The sequence below is a fragment of the Thrips palmi genome, unplaced genomic scaffold (assembly GCF_012932325.1).
Source record: "Thrips palmi isolate BJ-2018 unplaced genomic scaffold, TpBJ-2018v1 HiC_scaffold_10, whole genome shotgun sequence".
NCBI lineage: Eukaryota > Metazoa > Arthropoda > Insecta > Thysanoptera > Thripidae > Thrips > Thrips palmi.
In genome coordinates this window covers 14242592-14267308 of record NW_023144621.1, presented here as the reverse complement: position 1 = coordinate 14267308, position 24717 = coordinate 14242592, and the positions used below count along the sequence as shown (strand labels likewise).

At 46.4% G+C, this 24717-nt stretch overlaps 3 protein-coding genes across 5 annotated transcripts; 2 read left to right on the top strand and 1 right to left on the bottom strand.

Annotated features, from left to right (window-relative positions):
- The first annotated feature begins 968 nt into the window (after positions 1-968).
- LOC117652596 (UPF0183 protein CG7083) lies at positions 969-7006 on the top strand. The gene is made up of 11 exons (XM_034397635.1): positions 969-1416; positions 1788-1870; positions 2076-2159; positions 2256-2299; positions 2383-2542; positions 2632-2866; positions 2952-3163; positions 3247-3329; positions 3422-3518; positions 3600-3746; positions 3823-7006. The coding sequence occupies exons 1-11, from the start codon at positions 1353-1355 to the stop codon at positions 3889-3891; spliced, it is 1278 nt and encodes a 425-aa protein (XP_034253526.1). The 5' UTR covers positions 969-1352; the 3' UTR covers positions 3892-7006.
- Positions 7007-7496: 490 nt separating this feature from the next.
- Positions 7497-18551, top strand: LOC117648516 (transmembrane protein 14C). 2 transcript variants are annotated; one of them, XM_034391025.1, is made up of 4 exons: positions 7497-7734; positions 16690-17219; positions 17541-17681; positions 18046-18551. In XM_034391025.1, exons 2-4 carry the CDS (start codon positions 16929-16931, stop codon positions 18229-18231), a joined length of 618 nt encoding a protein of 205 aa, XP_034246916.1. In that variant the 5' UTR covers positions 7497-7734; positions 16690-16928; the 3' UTR covers positions 18232-18551. The 2 variants fall into 2 exon arrangements, with proteins under 2 accessions (XP_034246916.1, XP_034246922.1); XM_034391031.1 differs by lacking the exons at positions 16690-17219; positions 17541-17681; positions 18046-18551 and adding exons at positions 8428-8617; positions 8711-8977 and having other exon boundaries at positions 7510-7734.
- LOC117648500 lies at positions 9049-24244 on the bottom strand. Of its 2 annotated transcripts, none has more exons than XM_034391015.1 (13): positions 24161-24244; positions 21602-21920; positions 19446-19569; positions 18840-18969; positions 16464-16606; positions 15955-16007; positions 14325-14451; positions 14079-14243; positions 13862-13988; positions 13669-13773; positions 13439-13584; positions 11748-12832; positions 9049-11056 (listed from the first exon to the last, which is right to left on the bottom strand). In XM_034391015.1, the coding sequence occupies exons 2-13, from the start codon at positions 21822-21824 to the stop codon at positions 10896-10898; spliced, it is 2589 nt and encodes an 862-aa protein (XP_034246906.1). In that variant the 5' UTR covers positions 21825-21920; positions 24161-24244; the 3' UTR covers positions 9049-10895. The 2 variants fall into 2 exon arrangements, with proteins under 2 accessions (XP_034246906.1, XP_034246900.1); XM_034391009.1 differs by lacking the exons at positions 15955-16007; positions 24161-24244 and adding exons at positions 15299-15354; positions 22496-22514.
- Between the last annotated feature and the right edge of the window lie 473 nt (positions 24245-24717).

Genomic DNA, 24717 nt, shown 5'->3' with positions numbered 1-24717 from the left:
TAACGATTTTGATTTTTTTGAGCGGGGTTTTCACCTTCCGTCAAGTCGCGACTCGGTTGCGACACGTCTTGATGGGCGCCGTGTGGGGCCTTATCATGTTGTGAATGTCGTGTAGTATCTTGCAGCGCCCGACAGGCAGGCAACCACTCCGCCACGCGTGTGTGAAGTGAGGCCGTCCCCGCGCCTGGTGCCTGGGCAGAGGGGCGTGGCGTTGTGTCCGGGACTGCCGCTCGGCCCCGCTCCCCGCCAGCTTGCCAGTCCAGATGAGTTCAGATGCCCGCCAATCTCTGCCTGCACCGCTGCAGACTGGTTTCGAGAGTCGTTTTCGTCGCTCTGTCTCACACGTATACGGCACGGGACGTCTCAGAGCGCGCGCGAGAGAGAGAGCGACGGAAACGACTCTCGGAATCAGTCTGCTGCGCGAGTGCGTCTGGTCGTACCACTCGACCGCTCATGGTTGCATACTTGCATACTGACTCAAAACAGCTATGAACGAGGGGTGGGAGGGGGAAGGGAATTCTACTGACGAAGTTGCTGACGGAGTCCCTGTGGACTGAGGGGGAGGGGTGTCACTTATCCGTGTTCCTCCGCTCTTCTGCTGTATTTTACCTAGTCTGGTTGAAACCCGCCCACCCACAGCAGCTCCGGTCATTCCAGGAAACGTAACGCTGCTTTGTCCCTCCCTCCCAGAAGACAGGTGGAGGCGGCCAAATCTCCAGAGGCGTTTCGAGCTCCAGAGTCGCTTATAAAGTGGGACTTGAACCGAAAGTGTGACCCAACCAATGGATTCCTCTTTCGGAGACCAATCCATTGGTGGGGTCACACGTTCGGTTCGAGTCCCACTTCGCGACTCTGGAACTCAGAAACGGTCTTCTGTGCTGCCCGCGAGTCCTCCGTGCCCGCAGCACGCATGCGCGGACTATCACGCGGGAAGGCACGCGGCCCCTCGCTGCGAGCGCTGCGTCGTCGTCTTTGTAGAGTGTAGCTGCACGGGGACTCTGAACTGCACGGCCACCGCCTCATCACGTGCCGATACCTTCCTTCGCTGTATCGGGGCCGCGGCGTGGACTTGCCGCGGGCCACGGACCTCACGGATACCGCCCCGCGGACCCGCGGTCATTCGTAGCGCGTCCGACGGCGTAGCAACAACCAACGCCACGTGAATTTTTCATAGCTACAGCTGTTCGTGACGTCACCCTAGCTGACAGCTGAAAAGAAGAAACAAACAAACACAAGCAAGATGGCGTAAGTGGCAGACAAAGAGCAGAGTATTTACTAGACGAGTATTGTGCGAAACCTTTTAGCTGCTCTAGTGAAGTTTCGTCCAGAACATAGATATTGCATTTATTGAAATGCTAGATTTGGAGTTGGTCCCAGAGACGTCGCTAGGATGCGAGCAATGGGAGTTTATACTGGGTGAGTTATCGAACGAGAGATTGGGCTAGGCCTAGGTAACAGATATTTTGCGTTTCAAATTCAAAATCCTTTGCCTTCATGACCTTTCGTCGTTATGACAACTTTTGAATCCCCACCACCTCTTTATTTCAATTACTGCTTATTCTTGAGCAAATGACATTGTATTTGCGGGAGTTTCTGTGTCAATTACATTGTATAGTCTGCTTCAGTTTCATGTTCTGACAGGAACCTTGGAACTAATGACACCAAAACAAACAAAGATCTGACTTATGCATGTGAAAGATTTGACGCAGCTTTGTTACCTGGGAAAATTGGACATTTTTATTTTGGTGTCTCCTTGTTCATTGTCTTGTTCTTATTTTATTTTGCAGGAATGCACTTTTCCCAAGCAATAGCAATTATACAGTCCCAAGTGGGTATTATCAAAGGAGTACAAGTACTCTACAGTGATCAGGTAAGGACATTTAGCCTGTTGCTTTGTTTTGATTTTTTTATAAAGTCCTTTCTCTTGAAGGCAGTTGTTTAAATTAAGGAGTTTTGGAACAGGATTTGTTTTTTTTTTTGTGTTGCCGTTTTTGAGATGTATATTTTGTGTACTCTTACGTGTCAAATATTTTCAAACATTCTTGACTGTCTTCATATGATGATATTTTCTGCAGAACCCCTTAAATGTTGATCTCATGATCAATCTACCACAAGATGGAGTTCGGTTGATCTTTGATCCTGTGTTCCAGAGGTTGAAGGTATGTATTCTCATGCTTTTTGTAGGGCCTCTCTCAAAGGAACAGCAAATTATTGAAAACTGCACCTGCTTACACTTTTGTCATTCTTCTCTTCAGATAATAGAAATTTACAACATGAAACTGACAAAACTTAAATATTGGTAAGTAGATATTACTATGGACTATTTGTCTTGCTTTTGCATTTGTAAACTTCTGTAACTGTGTTACTGAATTTCTATTTTAGTGGGCTGCCCTTCAATTCCCCTGAAGTGCCCCCCAGCATCCAACAAATTGAGCACTCTTTTGGAGCCACAAGACCTGGAGTGTATGATTCAGAGAAACAGTTGTTTGTTCTCAACTTCAGGGGCCTGTCATTTTGTTTTCCAGTTGAATCGAAGTTCCAGGTGTGTTATTAACGCGTTCGCTGTTATAAAGTAAGCTTATGGGAGTATCTGTTTTGCAACTAACTACGAATTTCTTTTTTGTTCTGCAGCCGGGGTATGCGCACGGCCTTGGATCTCTGCAGTTCCCCAATGGAGCCTCCCCTGTGGTGTCACGAACATGTATATATGCTGGGAGCAACTTAGCCGAGTGCAAAGCCCCACATTTGCCTTTGTCTTGCTATCACAATCAATTGTATCTGGAGGAATGTCACATTCTCTCCTCATCCCTAGCCAATAATGGCACTGGCCTTACTCGAGGTTTACGCCTACACCTTTTCACTCAAGGTTCGTTTTGTTGACATTCTTTCTTTTCAGTGACTTGATTTCATGAGTGTGCTAATGCAATAACACTATCTGTGTCTCATTCCAGGTCAATCAAGAGATATGGATCCTAAAAGACAAACTTTAACAAGGGAAGTGCTTTTCGGTGATACTTGTCAAGATGTTGCTGCAGCTCTTGGAGCACCATCACGTGTCTTTTATAAAGCAGAGGATAAAATGAAGATTCACAGCCCCAATGCCCATCGTCGTGTCACTGCCAGACGCTCTGATTTCTTCTTTAACTATTTTACCCTTGGCATTGTAAGGTTTACAGATGCAAAGTTATTTTTTAATTTATCGGATACTTCATTTTTGTATTGAACACAACTCATGTTTCGTTTCAGGATGTTTTATTTGATGCTAAAACTCAGAAGGCAAAGAAGTTTGTTCTTCATACCAACTATCCAGGACATTACAATTTTAACATGTTAGTAACACATTGAATGAAGTAATATCATGTACATAGTAATGTTCATTAATTTGCTTTATTTGTTTGCTGTCCATTTTTCCCTCCCTCAGGTATCATAGATGTGAATTTCAACTTAACCTTGTCCCTTCAAAGAGTCTCATTAAAAGTACTGGTGAACAGATTATTGACTCTCCAGCACCTGTAAATGTGAGAAACCAGAAACCTGACTCTGACCTTCTTCTAATTCAGCAACTGCAATCCTGTTTGACTTTTTCTTTTGTATTTTAGATAACTGCATATTCTAAGTGGGATGCCATTTCACAACAACTGAAACCAAGTGAGAGACCTGTTGTCCTAACAAGGGCCAACTCAACCAACACTACCAACCCATTTGGGTCGACATTCTGCTATGGCTATCAAGACATTATTTTTGAGGTGTGTTTTTGTCCTTAGTGTTGTTTCCTCTTTTTATCTTAAACCCTAAATTCGACTATGGTATTGCTTTTTACAGGTCATGGCCAACAACTATATAGCTTCAGTTACTTTGTATCAGGCAGAAAAAACTGCTGCTGAAGTATGACAATGGCTTAATGCCACGCTCCTTACTCAAGAGGGGCGATTTTGGCAGCATCGGCAGCACGAAAGGGCATAAAATGGAAAAAAAAAGATGTGTTAATTCTTTATTCCTGTTTAAGCTTACTAGTTACATTTTCACATGTAAATTTAAAAAAAAAAGTCATTAAAACTTTCCTTAAATGGCCCTCCACAGGGAGTGTGAAGTAAGCCACTCCCTAAAGGCTACCCAAAAAAAGTTATGTGAGATCACCTCGAGGATCACCTTCCTGTGTCTCTACAACTGAATGGGTCTAGTGGAATAGACTGAGCATTGATTCAGATGCATATTTGATGTGGACCTTGTTTCAAATCAAGTGAAAATCTCAGAAAGGACAAAAGGGATTCGCTACATTCTGTGTCATGTCTTGTGAGTGTGATGTGTATGGGTGCAGTGAGCATTTTGTTCCGCATTAGCAATAACCTTTTTTAATTATTTTTTCTGAAAGTTGTATTGAAAATTGACGGCAAGAATTTTAATGAAGGATTTCTTTAAAGTCTGCATTCACCTTATTTTGGTACAATGTTTCCAATTTGAAGTAGACACAATATTACCATGTATATGTATAACATTAGAGTTATTGTGTATCTCTTATGTTGGTTCTGGTTAATATTAAATGTAGCATCTTTATAATTGGATCATTGATGTTGAATGTTTGAACACTACTAAAGTAGAAGGTGTGCATTTTTTGAGTAGGCTGATCCAGATTAGACCTAAAATGTTTGAAAAAAGAAAATGGGAAAAAAATGAGCTTGTTCAAATCTGCACAAGAGCTTCATTAAACCTTTGTGTGATAATAATAACTTTTTATATTTTGACTTGTAGAGTTCTGCATCTAACTCTCATGCATATGTTCCCACCTGTTATAAACTTTTGTGAAAGTGTTTGGTAGAGCTGTGAGTTAACACAGTGATTAATGAAAATAGAGCTTAGAATGGTTTTAATTGACCCAGCTGTGGTAGTGTTCAAAAGAAAAAAGATTATTTTGATATACGTATTGTTTTAGAGAATAAGTGTTGCATCCTTTCATGACAACTTCATTTTAATTGTAACTAAGTAATGTGTTAGAAGATTCTACCTAAGCTCTTCTTATGTTCTACAGACCTTGGATGAACACTCTTTTGAATTTTTGTTTCCTTTCTGTTAGTTGGTTCATCTTAATTGAAACGGCTTAATCACTAGTGTTTTATTGTAATCCGTGGTACTTAATCATGGAGTAAACATACCACAACCAAAGTAATTTATTTTTATTTATCATACTCAGATTCTCAGGGTTTCTAACTAAATTCTGTGTGACATCTGTCCCAACTTCAATGTCATTTCTGGTCTTGAACTTGTGACTATTTATTTGCATTAACTATTATGTAACACAAGATTATTTGTGATTCATTTCTTCTCTGTTTTAGTATGAACAGGATTGAAAACAGATATGTATAAAATTTTATGATTTTTTTTCTGTACATGAGCCCCCCCCCCCCCCCCCCCCCCGAATTGCTTTTCGTGCTTTTAAAATTTTACTAACCTAGGATCTGGTATATGGACGAAGGCACATCCTTTCATGCTAAACCAACTGAGACCTGTCTTTTCTCACCAGTGTATTTGTTCGATTTGAAATTCTCATTGCTTTGTGTTCACATCTTAATAATTTTAAGATATTTAACCCATATCATGTTATTGCTATGTTCCTGTGCAATTTGTCACTTTGACAACATTTCTTTTTAGTTAGGTGTTTATTGTGTCCACTCTTTACTACCTTTTCAGTTGAAGGACTGTATCTTGTGTATTTGTTCACATGTACATTAATTTTCATTTGAGCACAATAACAGGCTCTCATTTTGTAAAATATTATCGTTAGACTTTACTGTAGACATCTTCTCTTAAAAGGTGGTTTCATGTTGCTTACTATATGCTGCCATCATGATAAAAAGTTAAAGTTTTGGAGCCAAGCAAACAAGGTTCTTTCACCGAACTTTCCCAAACATAGTGAATTACATGTATGCCAATCAAATATAATGAGTTTCTTCAAAGAATAGTTGACCAAGTTCTTTTTGTTTAAACTGTTTTAGAAGGTACATGGTTTCTGCTGTGATGCGTGTGAAAAATAAGGCTCTTTGAATTTTTCACAAAGGATGCCAATGTGAGACATGTTGCACTGTTGAGTACCCCTCTTCAGTGCTGTTTCTAAAATTCTTGTTTTCCCTTATGGGACAGAGAATTGATGTTAGATTTGGATGAGCTTCTACCCTCATCTTCCAAGGCCCAGTCTAGTCCAAACATACCCCTTCTTTGGCGTGTGAAATATTGAATCAATTTCATCCTAGGTGCATATTTATAAAACTAGGTTGTAGAATGAACTTTTTCTTATTTCCTGTCAAAGGGATTTTAAATGTTCCCATTCACGGTGCAATGCATATGTTTGCTGGTATTAGAGATCCTTCTGTTGACTCCTAGAAACCTCCAATATTCTTCCATTTTTCTTCCACACCCCTGAATCTTTTTAATTTGCAAATTTCGATGGAGTTGTGCAGTACTTTGAAAGATGAAAATGGTTTGAAAATAGGGGAAGTGGTATTTATGTCATTACATTTGACAAGTGGTTTACCTTGCTCTGTGAGGAATGATTTCATAGCGTTCCTTTGCTCAGTACACATGATGAGGCTTTTGAAAATGTTGCAATTTTCTATTGTAACACGACCCTCCATTACTACTTTTGTCTGGCTTCCAATCCCTTGTATCTGTAAATCCAGTTATGTGGGACTTCAAATTATGTGTTAGTGTGAAGTGAAAAATTTGTAGAAGTACATCCCTGCGTATTTTAACTGCCTATGTAACTCTTTGTGTCTGAAATAAAAGGCACAGTGAAAGGCCCTAGTGTCAATATTCGTTGTGAGCGAAATATGTAGCATCTACTACCTGTGCATGTAGAAGATAGCTCTTATGGATTTTATGCTATACACAAGAATCACTTCATCACTATGCATTCATTATTTATATTTGTAAAATTGAGCTGTTTTGAGAACTGTTCATAAGGTCGTGCCGTACTACAATGAAAAAACTACCAAAATAAAAATATTTTCAAGGTTCAGAAAGAAATTTATTTAATCTTTCCTCAAACAAATATTTTCACGTCCATTCAGTACCTAGTTGGTAACACATGTATCAGTTGTTCTTCAGGGATGACAGCTTCAGTTCATGAGGCACCCTCAAGGATGGCCTTCCCTCATAATCAGGTGTCGGCCAGGTCGCCGTCAGCTCTCGGTTCTGCCCTCCTTCCTTACTTTGGCACGATATCCGCTAGTTGGCCAGAAGAACGACGGAGGCGGCCAAAATTCTAGACGCGTTTTTATCTTCAAAGTCGCGAAATGGGACTCAAACCGAACGTGTGACCCCACCCATGGGTTCCTCCTTCGGAGAGCAATCTATTGGCGGGGTCATATGTTTGGTTCGAGTCCCATTTAGTGACTCTAGAGCACAAAACGCGTCTAGAATTTTGACCGCCTTCACCGGTTTTCTAGTCCACTGTGTGACTGTGCGCTGTTTGAAGTTGGAGCGGGGAAACGGGACTTCATGACACTAGCCTCGCGCCCTCACCAACTAGCCTCTCAAGGGGACGCACGGCAGCGCACTATACGAAAACAAAAACATCTGGAAGATCTGTTCGTCCCCCGGCTACCCTTTTGATTTTGTAAGATCTTCTATTAACTTGTGACTTTGGTATTCAATCAACAGTCGGAATGGCCATCGATTTCGTCGGTTTCGCGTACGCCGCTTGTGTCGCCGCCGGAGGCATCGCCGGTTACGCCAAAGCAGGTTAGTTTGAACGCAGGTCGGAAACGCCGGATGGCTGTTAAGATTTGATCATAATTTGCTTTTCTCAAGCTTGACAATAGACGCACTTACTTTCACTATCACGACGTATCACGATTGCTTTGGGTTACGCCTCCATTCACTGGATCAACCACTATTAATTAGCATTGTTAGCAAGTTAGGTTAAGTTACGCAATGACTCAATGACTTTTGCGATTTCCCACAATAAAGTCTTTCTTTTACCCCCATTGTGTTGGGTCACATGACTGAAAATGTCGCATGCACTTTGCAGTGCTTGTGTTCACATTATAAGCCTGGTTCAACAGTATTTTTCTTAATGTATGCGTAAACGTTCAATTTGACTACAGGTGGTTCACACCTTCACACCTGGAGTTCACATGATGTCTTTCTTTGACAACCATTTCTCTTAATATCGTATCCAATAGCCTCTATTTCTCAATTTCAACTTTTCTGTGAACACAAGGCCCTTTCACATTTTTTAATAAATTTCCTGAGCGGATGAAGAGCTTTTTCTAGTAGGCGGCAGTTTAAAGTTCAAGGTAAGATGGTAATTTGTTTTGTGGAATGCTTCATGCCTTGGACTTTCTATCTTTCATTCTTTATTTTTCACTCATAGAAAAATATTTCATTTGTTGCTGTCCTTTTAATTAGTGTGTGTTTAATCTGTTTGTGTAGGTAGCATACCGTCTCTGGGTGCTGGACTCCTCTTTGGTGGCGTGCTCTCCTATGGAGCCTTCCAGGCCAGCCAAGCTCCTAGCAGCCATGCAGTGATGCTTGGTGCCAGTACCTTTCTCACTGGCATGATGGGCATGCGATACTACAATTCTGGGAAGTTCATGCCAGCGGGTTTTGTAGCCCTTTTGAGGTATTTATTTGCTCAAGTTCTTGTGTCCCCCTCTTAAGTTCTCTCCCCTCTCACTATTTAATGAGCCAAAATATGTCGTTGTCTTTATTACAGTCTAACCATGATGCTTCGATACTCAGCTCGCGGCTTGGGTATTTTAGAGAGCAACGCAGCACGTCCTGTAGCCCAGTGAGGTATGGGTCATGTTAAGAGCTATGTCTAGTTCTTAGTCCAACAACTCAACTCTTACACATGTTATCTTATTTCCTGTTACTAGTACAAATGTGAAAGGTTGGTCACTTACTCGTGTGACAGTACATTACAGTTATTATTTTCCCCTTTTTTATCAGAGAAATATATAAATGTCAATCAAATTCTTTATTGGTTCTTTTTATTTATAGTCTCCAGAAGCCTGCAGGTAATTTTGTCATAGAAAATAAATAATCACATGCTTTCCTTGGAAGGCGATTGTGACATGGCTTTAGTATATCACAACATTTCATTTATTCCCACCAGCATTTTACAGACGAATGTTACAGGCATCTTGATGATTCACTAGATTACCGTCCTAGCCTTATTTAGTACTTGAAATCTCTCTGTATAGTAGTGGGTTCATCATTTATAGAATTAAGAACAGTAAACCCATGAATTGGCTTTATATTTACAGAAATCTTCAGAGCTTAAAATGCAATGCCCCCTAAGTTACAAAGCCTGTAGGAAATTTTGAATTTCTATTTTCTTGGCACTTATCTTATGTGGCTATTGTTGCACAATTGTTTGCATTTCCTAAGGTTTTCCAAATATAGAGAGATTACATTTTATTTTTCAATTACTAAATGGCTTGTGGATAGTAAAGGTCTTCCATTACTGAAAAAAATTAAGGTTAATATAAATACCTTACTTTAACAGTACAGAGTAACTTGTTCTTAAAAATTATTCAGAAGCCGAGTTGTACTTTTCTCTTTATTTCACACTCATACTGCTAATCAGAAGCTTTCAGGAACACTAAGAAGGATTTTTCCCATCCAACTTACACTTTCAGATAGAAAGAACAAGATTCAATTTTTTTTAAAGAATGATGTCACAATGTTCTTGTTCTCTGCCCTTGAACATCTCTTCTATCTGTACATCATTTGATTTGAGTTCGTTGAATAATAGTAATAAATAATGGTTTCAGGATCAATGATGTTGACCATTAGATCACTTCAACACTGACAAAAGAGTGTTACAATGTTTTCTATTCAGTTAACACTTCGACAATTTAGCAGTATAACTGGAAAGTGACATATTTACAAAGTAAAAGCAAGAAAATAATTGTTTTGTCCCATGAGGCTGTAAAAATTCTGACAACAGTTCCTAGATGTGTTAGTTCAAATGAAATGTGGTTTTGTTAATGATGCTTGTGTCATCTCATACAAATATGTATTTATATTTATATATATACAAATGTACAAAGTTTGTGGTAACAAGAATGTATAATAATATCTCTGCTACAAGGCAAAGAAAATTGCAATACTTTTTCATCACATCTCTTGGATTACTTAAGAAGGAACATAACAATGCTGTAACAAAATAATAGTGTAATAATTTTCACATTTTTTTCCCTTTTGATATTAAAAAAAAATTGCAAATTGTTGCACCCTGGCATGTACTGTTCAATCTCCATTACTTCTTTACTAACTTTGGGACCTAAAATTAAGTAATTCCTTCATATATAAATCTAAAACCATCAATTCATTAGACTGATTCTTCCTAATAGTAAATGGATTTGATTGATTTACATAACAATTCCTATAACTGCACAGCAGTTTTCACATTCAGCTACATTTAAATGGTAACATTTTGTTACTCGTTATTGGACTCTTGATCACTAAGAGTCTAATTGTGTTCCTTTCTTGCCGGTAGGACTGTTATTGCAGTCTTCTCATTATCTGTTTTGTCTCACAATTTGCACCGAGTCTTGACCTTGTTGGAAACATTATTTACATTGAAGGTGCTCTTATGAAAACAGCAAGGACTTGAATTTTTCTCCTGCCTATATGGCAAGTCATTAAAAATTCTTTGCAGGAGGGGAAACAATAAATAACAAGTTCCCCTGTGGGTGTTTTTTTCTTTCAGAATTTAACAAAGTTGGTCTTAGATGGCAATACAGATCTTGACTCTCTTCTGACAAATTGAATTGGCAGTGTGTTCAGAAAATGTTTAGAGCCCCTACTCTGATCACAGTTTTAAAATAATTGTTACAACATCTGGTGAACAGATGAACGTTTCTTCCACGCACAGGAAATATACCTGGCAGTCACCTTGAAGTTGGGCATACTTCTCGTTGAGAGGCACAGCAGCTCTTGCGCATTGAATGGTAATTGCAGTACTGGAAACCATAACGCTCCAAAAACTCTCTGCATGTGAGGCCGCCACTAATGGAGCGAGCTACATCCACACATTCCTCAGTGCCTGCCACTGAAAAAAACAGAGTGAGAAATTCAATTTTAATTAAAGTTTCCCTTTAAGACTAAATTGGAACAAGACTTGAATCTTTTGTGACATTGTTAGTAGCTGATCAGTTTGAATACAGATTAATAAAGTTGGTCTGCAACGATGCTCTTCTCATGCTGGCAACTTTGCATTTGATTTCCCAAGCAAACGAGTCAATATTTAATCCAGCACCATTTCAGGCAGCATCACCTAGAGTATTTATCATTCCAACTGCCTCATGCAAGCAGGCTAAAATACTTGAAGTCTCATAGCAACATTTGTCACAAATCACAAAAGTCTGAAGTAGCAGTTGTTGGGTTAGGGTGGAGAAGGAGTTGTTGGTCAATGAAGAGTGACAGCTGAATAGTATAAGCTAGCTTGCTCTCCATTCACTTTGAATTGTAGAGTCTTATAATCAAAGCAAAATAGAGAAGAAAACAAAGCATCAGCTTCAAGAGTTCCAAGAAGTATGAACACATTTAAATGTACACACAATGAACTGAAAGTTTTAATTGGCAAAGAAAATGAACCATTTTGGACCAGTATTAATCATAGACAAAAATTTGAACTTAGACTTGTAGAAGCATGTAAGCAAGGAAGGAGTAGCACTTGGCTGAATTTCAATTACTTTATTGGAAAACCACTGAAGGCAAATTAGTCACCCTCTTTGACTTACCAGGCTTTGTGTTGCTGTCTAGATAAAGTGGTGCGGATGGAGGTGGAGGTTGTGAGTGGATAGGGTCAGGGTTTGGGGGGTCTGGAGATTGGCTCCCTGCTAGAGCATGATTCTCGTAGTTGCTCGTACCACTTGACTCGTAGTATGGTCTTGGTGTTGTAGAGGTCTTGTAGTACAGTTCATATGCTGCATATGGGTTTTGTGTTGTTGATTGTGTTTTATAATACTCATGTGGATTGTTAGTTACAGATGAGTAATAATTATTTTCTCTCTTTTCGTGTGTTTGTCTTTGCTTTCCAAAGTCACTAAAATCATATGGATTTTTTGTTGTTGTCTGAATAGGTGCTTGTCTACTAGAGGTTCTGTAGTACTCCTCATATTCATTAGGTCTCGTTGTAGATGTTCTGTAGAATTCAGCATAAATATTTGGGCCCTCGGTGGTTGAAGTTCTATAGTAATCTTCATACAAATTTTGAGATGCAGTAGTTGTTTTATAATAGTCATATAAATTTTGCTTGGTGGTTGATGTTTTGTAATACTCATCATACAAGTTACTTTTTAATGTAGAAGTTCTGTAGTACTCTTCATACAAATTAGGCTGTGCTGAAGAGGTTTGGAAGTAATCTCCTGGAGATTCAGGTTGTGCTGAAGGCGGTGGGGATTGAGGTAATGTCGATTTTCCAAAATTACTAAAATCATAAGGACTCTTAGTTGTACTGAAAGTTTGAAAATAGTTTGGACTTGTGGTGACTTTCTGTGGTATTTGATCATTTTGATAATTTTGAAGTCCATCTGTCACATTGTAAACTGGTTGCTGGTCATTATTCTGATAATGCACAGGCCAGTTATCATTTATAGTGGAATGATGATGAGTCTGTTTGTCATCATGTTGCAGAGAAGTTTTGAAGGCATTTTCATCATTGGCTCTCAAGCTGTTTCCTGCCGCATGGTTTTGTAGATTTTGGTTTTGTGTTGTGTCGTATGATGTTGAGTAAGCGTAAGTGATGTATGATTTTGTAGTTTCTGGGCTAGATGTTGTCGTTATGTCATTAAGTCGGTCGTTCCAGAACTCGGCCCAGTCAGACCTGTAGTTTACCAAAATTGGTACAAATGTGTTAGCTTTGTACTGTTTTCACAGTGAGTCAGTTCCTTACATTATAATTATATCAGAACTATTAATAACATCATGCATTAATGAAGTAAAAGGCTGGACCATAGAACAAACTCCTTAAAAAAAGATTTAAAAAAAGGAATTTCTGCATTTTATGCTTTTAGATCACTTAAGTATTTTAGTTTTGATTGAAAAAAAGAAACAAGATTATATTTTTGGCTTGGTCAAACCCTTTTCTCCTTGCGCTTAAAAAGTTATTAGGTATTATATTCATTCAATACAATACAGTACATGTCCCTTGTATGCCCAAATTCCTACACCACTACATTCGGTACCCAACCATTGATGCAAGTCAAAATGCAAAATATGGCATGACCATCAATTTAAATTACTTTACAACGTACACTTTGTACTCATTTCATCAAAACACTGTTCATATTTTTAATTTTCAATCTGAGCTTAATCATTGAATTGGTCATGCATTTATGTACAGTGCATGCTTTCTTTCTATTTCAATGCAAATCTCAATTAAATTTTGACCACCTGCAAACTTCCTGTAGAACATACATGCCATCTTTACCTTTGTGTGGTGATGTTATATGTGTAGTAAGGTCTTGGCTGTGATGAGCCATCGTCATCAATCCTTCTTAGGAACGCTGGAGCGTTTTGAGAATAGTCAGGAATAATATTTTCATGCTCCACCACACACTTGCCATTCATACAGTACTGTAAGAAAAAGAAAGCACTCTTAGAATCCATCTGTCCCACAATTCCTGTTACTTCTTGAAGGTAGAATATTCCAACATTTACCTGGCCATCTCCACAAGGTGAACCTTCTGCCGCAGGTCTATAGGCTACACAGTAACCAGAGCCAGAATCAAAGCAGAAGAGTTGTGCACACACCCTATCATCTTTCTGTAATCCAAAATACAATTTTTATTTTCTTTTTTCCAAATTTTGTTGAGTATTTTCAGTTAAGTCAAGGTAACAACCATCAACTTACAAAGCATGCACTAGTTCCTCTGTCTTTGCGACATTGGGCATCTAATGTGAGGAGCTTGCCAGGTAACACTCTTGGCAATGACTCATCCTCATGAGGTGAGTTGTAAAGGCATGTTGCTGTATCACCACTGAAATGAAATTAAGTCATTTGTGAACAAGATTTGCCAGATTTAAGAGACTGGAATGCTTGCTTTTCTTGGTTGTGTTTTCTCCCTTACTTGAGAAAATGATGAAATGATGCTACAGTACATGGAGACCACTTAAATCCTTTCTCTGTGTGACGTAAATCACTCATTATATACCCATCTTCCCATCGGCATTTTTCCGCCCCTGGACCGCCAAGGTAGCTAGGAGGTGGTGACCCATCATGTACAGCACCCAACCTGTTGAATAATTTTCATATCAGTGCTCTTTGCTATCACAACAGTAAATATCTAACAGTAATTAAAATGAATTTTACATACAGATGTCCAACTTCATGGGCGGCGACAATGATACCAGAGAATCCACCAGTGTCCTCAATAATCGCCACACTGTTGACTTTCTCCAGTCGTTTGTTGACCACACATGCTCCTCCAACATATGCAAAACCTGTATAAGCACAAGTTATTTCATTAATTTAATTTTTTCATACTTGTTGCGCAACCTTCCTTTTTGGTTTTGAGGAATTCTATTTAAATTATTTATTTTGAAATAAGTTCAAGGAGCAAACTTGTGCACCACCTGAAGTGCCACAAGTCTTTTTTTTTCTTTACATTTCTGAAAGTTAGTAGAGTTGATGTGTACAGCTCGTTAAATACAGCAATGAAGTTAGCATTCCTTTCCCTTTGTTAGTAGAAAGTCGAAGTTTGGCAATTTTATGCAATGTTAGCCGACCTCATTGTCAAGATGCATTCTGTTAGTGGATGCACCCATCCCCATGCCCATTTCACATAGCTTTTCTCCACTGGTTCCTGATTTTGGGAGATGAAGTAACAGCTTACCTTTGGCTGCTGTTGTCCTCAGGCTATGAATTGAGACACTGATTTTACCTAGGTTGGTATGGTTTATAACCATCCATGTGTTATTGGACCATAGGTTGAATTAAAATTTTGTATCATTCAAGAAAAATGTGGGTTACAGAAGTCAGTCATTTAGAAGTAGTCTGATAGAAATGCGAAGCTGTCACACAAAATGGCTGTTATGTGCTATTTGCGGCTGTTCAGCAAGTATAAAATAGAAATGTCAAGAATTCTTTCTTTGTCGGGTTTGCAGTGAAAGCAACACAAATAGCTGTGAAGAACATAAAATGGAGCGAGTATGAATGAAATGTGGGGTGATTTCTTTTCTTTTTTTTCTGATGATGATGCCGACTTATGTGGTATTATGGTATTTTAAAAGTCTAATCTGCTATATGGATTTTTCTTTTTTTTTTCTGCCTGAGTAGGAAAGTACTAACCTGCTGTGCCCCTGTTGCAGGCATCATTTGGGTACTGTCTTCTGCACATATCTAATCTGCAATCACACAAGCACACCACTGGAACACCAACCCACACCTTCCTTGACCCCCCAAAATTCTCCAAATTAACATTGGTTAATGGCCCACATTATGTACAAGAATGACACTGCCATCTCACATTATAACATTGGCTGAAACATGAGTTGGGTTTGCAACTTGGTGCTACAGCCAAGTTAATTGTAGAGAACAGTGCTCTGGACTTTGACTTAAAATGCAATTGCTATTACACTACTATCAGTTGCCCTTTAAACCTGCTTTAGTGTTCAAGAAGAGTTTGGATTTAAAAAAAAAATGTTTTAATAGATAGGAAGTATCACACACCAAAGCAAAGTTTGTCGGACTTGAATATGTACATACACTAAAGGCTGCGATGGGAAGCGCATCCTGACTATGACTTTTTTTTTTCTTTAAATATTTCCTCAAGCAACTGTCTTCATTATGGTCTGCGCTTCCCAACACAACCTACCAGACCCCCATGTTAGCCCAATCCATCCCGTTGCAATCCGTTCCAATCCAATCCAATCCGTTCCGATGCAGAAAGTTGTTAGGTCTTGGCAATGGTTGCCCTGGTAGAGGCACTGCGCTCCGCGACCTACCAGCGGTGCCCTTGGTGCAGCGGCCCCCTTTGCGACGGCGACACATGTCATACCTGTCAACCACACATTATGACGCACACACACAAACACACACAGTCGACACACTGGTGTGCACTGTCGAGAAATGCTGAAAAGTGTCCGCAACTTCACAATAGGTCATCAGATTTCAAGCTAGGGTTTCAATCTTTTATAATTTAATAAATAAGGGAAACGTTTTTATTTTTAAAATCAAATTAACTGGTTAAGATTGTTTTTGTGAAGGTGCGGAATGCATTTAAAATTCTTTACATTAATAACATTGTTCCCAAGGTACTTCAAGTAACTGAGGGTGGGTTGCCTTGCTTGACAAATCAGTTGATCTGCATGCACCTGACATGGGCTTGACGACAAAACTCACAAGTGCTGAAAATTTTTCATGCCTCACCAGAACACATTGGCATACTTGCGTTCTAAAAGCTAAAAATATTCTTTTTTAGAAGAAACATTGCGTGGTTGGTGGGGAGCCTTACTTGGTGACAGCCACCGCGATGTCGTAGACGGGCAGGCGCCTCTCCCGGAACAGGTACTTCCCCATGTCCGTGAGCGCGGCGGCGGAGTCGATGGCGTCCCTCCCGACGCGGTTCCGCTCCAAGTAGGGCGTGGCGTCCCTCCCCTGTGCACAGAGAAGGCCAGCCAGGCCAGCTTAGGGCAAGTCCGAACGCGTGGATACCTAACCCCCTGCTCGTATTGTTTCAGGTTCTGCTTGAGGTCCCCCGTGGTCCCCCGCCACCAGGCCACCAGCACGTCGGCAACGCTGAGTCCTCGTAGACCGGACTTCCCCATCGACGACATTGACAGCACCACCCTTCGCGTCGGCCACGTAGACAGCGTGACCCTCACCGTCAGCGACGTAGACAGCGCAACCCTCACCGTCAGCGACGTAGACAGCACAACCCTCACCGTCAGCGACGTAGACAGCACAACCCGAGGACACCATGTCGTGCGCCGAGGCCGTGTTCAAGTACATGGTGGCGCAGAACAGGCCGTACAGCGCCACGGATGTGACCATGAACCTGGGCAACCAGCACAGCAAGGGCGCCGTGCAGAAGGCCCTGGAGCAGCTGGCGCAGCAGGGCCGCCTGCTGGAGAAGGAGTACGGCAAGCAGAAGGTGTACTGCGCGCTGCAGAGCGGCGGCGCCTCCAAGGAGACCCTGGCCAAGGAGCTGCAGGAGCTGGACGCCGCCATCGCCTCCGCCACGCAGAACCTCAACGCCGTGAACCAGCAGGTCGGTTGGTGTCGCCTCGGCTGCCTCGGCGCACGGTGGATTTGCCAGAAGACCGACGGAGGCGGCCAAAACTCTTGGCGCGTTTTGAGCTCCAGAGTCGCTGAACGGGACTTCAACCGAACGTGTGACCTCACCAATGGATTCCTCTTTCGGGGAGCAATCCATTGGCGGGGTCACACGTTCAGTTCGAGTCCCATTTAGCGACTTTGGAGCTCAAAACCCGTCTAGGATTTTGGCCGCCTGCGCCGGTCTTCTGGCCCACTGTGCGGCGTCTACATGGGCCGCTCTGGAATCCCTGTACTGATCCTGACATGTCTGCAGTTCAACGAGTCCGAGGCCGTGTACAAGGAGCTCAGCTCGGGGCCCACCACCGAGGAGGCCGAGGCCGAGGTCGCCGCCCTGGACGCGCGGCTGCAGCGCCTCCGGACCAAGCTCGCCGACCTGGCCGACAACTGCATCAGAGTGAGTACCGAGAATTTCAGCGTATTATTTATCCCGATCACATTTTCCCTTGGCTCCGCGGCCTCACACAGTGGGCCAGAAGACCGGTGGAGGCTGTCAAAATCCCGGGCGGGTTTTGAGATCCAGAGTCGCTAAATGGGACTCGAACCGAACGTGTAACCCCACCAATGGATTGCTTCTCCTCCAACGAGGGTTCCATTAGTGGGGTCACACGCTCGGTTCGAGTCCTGTTTAGCGACTCTGGAGCTCAAAACATGTCCACAGTTTTGGCAGCCGGCGCCGGTCCTCTGGCCCACTGTGCCTCGGCCAAGGTGTCTAGACCTCCAGGACTTCCCCGCTGACGGGCGCGTGCTTTTGTTCGCAGGTCAGCCCCCAGGACCGGCAGCGCATCTCGCGACAGCACGAGACCATCATGCGGGAGTACAGGAAGAGGAAGCGCATCTGCAACGAGATGGTCAACGAGATCCTGGAGGGCTACGACAAGAGCAAGAAGACCCTCCTGGAGGAGCTTGGCGTCGAGACGGACGAGGACGCCGGAGTCAAGCTGTGAAGAAGTGCTCGCTCCCGCGTGGCATTGCTTCATACAAGCTTAGGTCTCATTTATGATTAAGCCTTTCTATTATTATTATTTAAAATGAAGTTGAGAATGAATTGTTTAACTCATTCTTGTTAGATGTACGTACTTTTTATTTCAACATTATATTGTAATTAACTATATCTCTTACAAGACTGATCATTTATTTTTGTGAACTTGTTAGGAACAAAGTACATGAGGTGTTCTTCTTTTCGTTGCATATCTTCAACTGCTGTGATTTACATTTTATAAAAATTTTCTCGTGAAATATACGTGCGATGAACTTGTCAAACTTATGTCCGTTCTCTTCATTTCACCCCAACATGTCTTTTTCGGAGTGGTGGACTTCCACTACTTGTCATTTTTAACGTGGTGACTTCCACTAGTAATGTCTTTTTTAAAGTGGTGGACTTCCACTTACACGGTAAAAACGGTTCCTGGTTTTTCCAGGAACTCCCTGGAAATCTCCTATGTCTTCACCATAGGCTTTCTGGGAAAACCAGGAACCGTTTTTACCGTGTATACTGTCTTTTATAAAGTGGTGGACTTCCACTGGATTTGCCTCGTGTTCCTACGAGTCTTACCCGGGAGATGATGATGCCAGCGATGCTGATGCGTATGCGGGGACCCTTGAGCAGTTTGTACCGCAAGTCCACGCCGTTCCAGAAGGACACGAAGTATCTCTTGATTTGGACGTTGTCACCCCCGTGCAATCTGACGAGAAAAACAGGTCCGATTTTTAGCATGCGCCTGACAAGTAGGCACCCCACCCTCCACAGCCTCTGAGCTCAACCAGCGTCACGGAAGAAGTCATTTCCACAAGGAATAAAATGAGTTAAAGACCATTGGGCACCGGATATCTATTTCTAAGACCCATAGCAACGTTCCATATGAATTTCAGACAAATCTGAGATGGTCGACCATTGTCGTCGAAAAAATGTTGAAACCAATAGATAAAAGAAATGCTAGTTAAATAAAATGAGCTGAGAAAAATGATTTTTTACAGTTTTGGGTAAAAAATTTAAAATGGTCCAAATTCAAGGGTGTTCTGCTGGAGCACTCCGTAATGACTCCCGACACAATTTCGGCCCTGAAGAGTCTATTTTCAGCTAAAAACTGGTATTTGAGCGTTGCTGGCAAGGTAGGCAGCCCATCGTACACTCGTTGGCAGAGCGCGGCGCCGGTGTTACCTGTAGCCGTCGTAGTCCACGATGACAAGGATCTCGGGGTAGATGACGTAGGGTGCCTCACGCTTCACGATGGAACGCCTCGCCCTGGAGCCGCGGGCAGGGATGGAGTCGGGCTCCATGAAGGCTGTGGGGCAGCAAGACTCAGTCACTCATTCACTCACAGGCTATGAACCAAGCACAGTGGGCCAGAAGACCGGTGGAGGTGGTCAAAATTCCGGATGCGGTCGCTAAATGGGACTCGAGCCGAATGTGTGACCCCACCAATGGATTGCTGTCCGAACGAGGAATCCATTGGTGGGGTCACACGTTCGGTTCGAGTCCCATTTAGCGACTCTGGAGCTCAAAACGCGTCTAGAGTTTCGGCCGCCTCCACCGGCCTACTGGTAAATCCACTGTGCGGCGTCCTCGAGTTACGCCCAAAGTGGAATAACTTTTGCCGACAGGCGCTCCCCGGTTGCGACAGCGGCAGCGTGTATCGTCTCGGTTACCTTAACGCTGTCACTTCCCCGGCCGCCCCGACGGCGACCTTTCACGCCGACCCTTCGACGATCCCCAACAACATCGCTCTGTCTCTGTCGCACCCCGACGGCACGCCCCGTGCGTGCGAGAGAGACAGGGCGACACTGCCCTGGTGGCGCCAGCGCGGGCGGGCCGGCCAGGCCGAGGGCCAGGCGATCCCGCACGCACGCCTCGGCCGCCGATGTGACATTTCAGTGACTGGGGCCTAAAGGTTTTCCGGCACCCTGTCCACGGCGTCCCCGGCGTCCACGGCGTCCACGGCGCACGCAGCGCGCTCACTTGTGCCCTTTTAGCGCCGCTGCTGCTTGACGTTCGCTTGGAGCCGCGCTGCGTCCGCCGTGCGTCCGCCGTGCGTCACGCGAAGAGCCACGCAGCCCGTGGTCGCGCCACGCGGAGTTACGTGGGTGTGAGCTCAGCCATGGCGAAGCGCGAAGCGCGCAGGGGGTTCACCTCGTCCCTCAGCACGGCGTTCTCGACGCTCTGTCTCTCTCGCACTCGTGGGGCGCCCCGTAAGGGCGCGAGAGAGACGGGGGACTCTCGGAGTCAGCGTGCAGGCCGGGCACCTTTAAGCAGCCTTTGCTGGAACTAGGGCAAGCAGCAGCTAGCAGCAGCGAGTCGGCACAGTCCAGCCAAGGCGAGCCAAGGAGTGCGGAGGCGGGGAGGATGCGTCTGACCCATCCCATCCCATCCCACACTATCGCATCCCAGGCCTTGCTGCGCCCCGAGACCGTCCAAGAGAACGCGTCCAGAGCGGAGACCTCAACGCGCCGCGATACGGGTTGCGATTGCAAGGCCTGGCGGGCTGGCTCTCTCGCACCCCCTGGGCGCGCCCCACGAGTGCGAGAGAGACAGAGCGACTGGCTTGCCCGGAGGACGGGGCGAAGAAGCACGTCGCACGCGGCACGCGGCCGCGCATTTAAAACAGTCTGAGATAACCGACGTCCACGTTTCAGGTGCACCCGTCCGGTCGTCTCGTCGCTCTGTCTCTCTCGCACCCTCCAGGGACGTCCCATGAGTGCGAGGGAGAGAGAGAGAGAGAGAGAGAGAGACCTCCCACTCGGAATCAGCCTCCAGAAAGTCGCTGCCCGAGATGCATCTCAGCACACCCATCCTAAGAGGAGTTTTCGCCGCTGCGTCTCTCTCGCACTACAGGTGCACCCTGTCAGTGCGGGGGAGACAGAGCGACGAAAACGACTTAAGGAATGAGTCTACAGGCTGCTGCGCGGAACCCCCAACATTTTGTCCTTTCTGGTGTAGGTCTTTTAGCAGTGGTGCCTCTCCCCTGCAGTCCGCGGCATCCTCTCCAACTCCTCTTATGCTGATAGGCGCTAGGCGCTCCACATACCGGTCAGCGCGGCGAGCGCAGAGCACAGCAAGGTGGCGCGGATGATGTAACCCCCCCCCCCCCCCACCGAGCACCGCACCCATCGCACCGCATCGCACCGCATCGCGCCGAGAACCCTGGCGGTGCCGAGCGTTACTAGAAACTAGAGCAAGCACTCCGGACATTTAGGAGGACTTGGCTTGCAATCCGGATGAAAAAAAATCTTGACGCCGCGGCCGGGAGTCGAACCGCAGTCCCCAGGGTGGGGAGCGACGATTTAACGATCTCGGCCACCACCGTTCCCGATGCTCACCGTAGTCGCTGAGGTCGGCGTGCACGTGGTCCGCGTCGCTGCCGGCGCGCTTGAACACGATGTGCGCATGGTGCTCGGCCGCGCGGCGTAACCGGCGCCGGCCCTGCCGCACGTCGGCGTCGCCGTCGGCGTCCTCGTACCGCACGTCACCGTTCGAGTCCTTGCCGAGCGGGAAGCCGCGCACCACCTCGTCCTGCGAGGCGTCCTCGTCGTCCAGGAACATCTCGTCGTCGGGGTCCTGGTGCTTGGGCCTGGCCAGGTGCTGGCGCACGGACGCGGGCACCGGCTTCACCACCAGGTCGTGGCCGATGGTGCCCTCCTGGAACAGGGAAAGAAAGAGTAAGCGCGTTGCACAGCAGACTGATTCCGAGAGTCGTTTTCGTCGCTGTGTCTCACTCACACCTACAGGGGACGCCGCACGAGTGCGAGAGAGACACAGCGACGAAAACGACTCAGCGCGGAGCGGCGTGGCGTGGTCAGGGCCGCCTGGTTCAGTCATCTTTGCGGCGGCTGCGCGCGAGGCGGCCGCGCGGCCAGTCCGGGCAGTCCGGGCCAGTCCGGCCGGGGCGCATCGGACTGCCTCGGACGCAGCGAGTCCTAAAATGTTAAACCGCCTTGTAGTAATCCAGTAAGGGCAGTGGGTCGAACAGGTCGAACGCCCCGGCGGCCCGGCACCGCGCCGGCACGGCACCAGCGTGACTCCAGCGACCCGCGCCTCCTCAGACCGTTCTCTGTCTCGCTCGCGCGCACGCGGGACGGCCCACGAGTGCGAGAGAGACAGAGCGACGAAAACGACTCTCGGAATCAGTCTACGGCACCGCAACGCCGGCACGCCGGCCGCGCCGGCGGCAACAGTCACGTTCTTATCAGACCATATAGCGCGTCCGTGCTAACCTGACCCGCGCCGCTCCCGAAACCGAGTCTAACAGTTCGCGCCTTCTAGGGCCTCGAAGGGCGGGGCCTCACACTCATTCATTAACTAACGGGGCTCCCGTGGCGCGTTTAGGCTGCCGATTGGCTGTCGGCCAGCAGACTGATTCCAAGAGTCGGTTTCGTCGCTCTGTCTCTCTCGCACCTGTACGGGACGCCCATGAGTGCGAGAGAGACAGAGCGACGACTCTCGGAATCAGTCTGCGGAGTGCAGAGCGCGGCGCCCTAAACGGAGAGGAGGCTAGTGGGTTCGGTTCGGGGCGCCGCTTGGCGCTTGCCGCTTGGCACACGCCGCCGACGGCCTTGACACCCTCAGCGCGCTCAGCCTGCTCAGCGCGCTCAGCACAAAGCGGGCCGCCAGGGCGGCAGGCACCGCCGGCACGGCCGGGACGGGCAGGGTCAAGGGAGTCTCGGGCTCGCCGAACAACGCCACGCGCGCCGCGGCCACACTTGCAGCACCGAGGCATGGCCCGCCCCACCCCGCCCCGCCCCGCCCCGCCCCGCCCTGACAAATGAATGGATGGATGGCGCTCGTTTTCCATGAGAGCCGCCACCGCCACCGCCGGCCACAGGCAACAAGAGGCAACTGCTTGGAGGCAAGGACGATCACTCACTGCGAGTGACATCACCCGCCAGAGTCCACGGGGCACGGCGACTACACTGCGGAAGGTGCGGCCGGTCCCCCGCACCACCGCGTCGTCCAGGAGGCCCCGGACACTTCCGAAGCGCACAGTGGGCCAGAAGACCGGCGCAGGCGGCCAAAACGCGCTAGACGCGTTTTGAGCTCCAGAGTCGCTAAAAAGTACTCGAGCCGAACGTGTGTGGCCCCACCAATGGATTTCTCGTCCGGAGAGCAATCCATTGGTGGGGTAACACGCTCGGTTCGAGTACTTTTTAGCGACTCAAACCGCGTCAAGAGTTTTGGCCGCCTGCGCCGGTGTTCTGGCCCACTGTGCAGCGGCGTCGTCACGCCGTCTCTCTCGCACCCGTGGGGCGTTCCAGAGGGGAGCGAGAGAGACAGCGCGACAATGCAGGGCGGGCAGGACGGGGCGCCCTTACAGGCGAGGGGGAGTGGGGCGGCGCTCCAGATCACTGCAGGCACACTGCAGGAATAGTTGCAGCGCCAAGGACGCGGCTGACGCGGCGTGCACCACACTGCACACAGCTGCCACACTTACAGTGCGCTGCCACGCCTGCGCGCTCCTCGCCGCCACCGTCACCGCCACGCAGATGGCCGCACCTGCCGCGCGCCGCCGCGCTCCCGAACGGCGCGTCGTTCCGTCTCTCTCGCACCCCTGCGCCCCTGGGCGCCCCGCGAGTGCGAGAGAGACGGAGCGCACTCTTCGGACGCATGGGGGAGCTGCAGCGCGCTCTGCCCTTTTACACCCGGATGCCACGACGTGGTACCCTCCTCATTACTGTCAGCACACACCCTTCTACAGCGGGGACACACGCACACTAACACGCACGCGCGCACACACACACACACACACGCACACTAACACGCACACACACACACACACTCACACACACTGACACACACAAACACTTACACGCCCACAGACGACGGTGCGCGCTGTGAGCAAACGGGGCGCTTTGGGGCCGAAAAAGGGAGGCGGACACACTCACCAGGAGGTACGAGCCGTCGGGGTCCCGGTGCAGCAGGATGGCGGCCTGGCTGTCCTCGTCCTGGAAGATCTCCCCGATGTGCTCGCCGTCCTGGAAATAACGAAGAGAGCGATGTGTCAACAAACCATAACACGACACTAACTGCAACATCAACGCCCACAACCACGACAATCGCAGTTTTGTCTATTTCGTTGTGATCTGTCTCTGTCGCACCTGTGAGGAGGTCCTTTAGAATGCCGGAGAAAGAGAGAGAGAGGGGGGTGTCTTCGGAATCGCTCGGCGGACAAGGCGGCGGACAACACGGAAAGCAGTGTGGCAGGTCGTTTGGCTGCTGGCGACTAATTTGCCAATTTGACGGATAAAAGTGTATCTGCGGCTTCGGGCGGCTGACCGCACTTCCCGCTGTCGTTGCCGTCACAGCGTCGCAGCCGAGGCGCAAGTCTATTTCCAGCTCCACTGACTCACGCCGCGTGTGTGTCCACGGCCGAAATTGGCCCCGGTGGGACTCGAACCCGCGCCGTCAGCGTCTCTTCCGCGCACGCAGCGAGCAGAGTGGT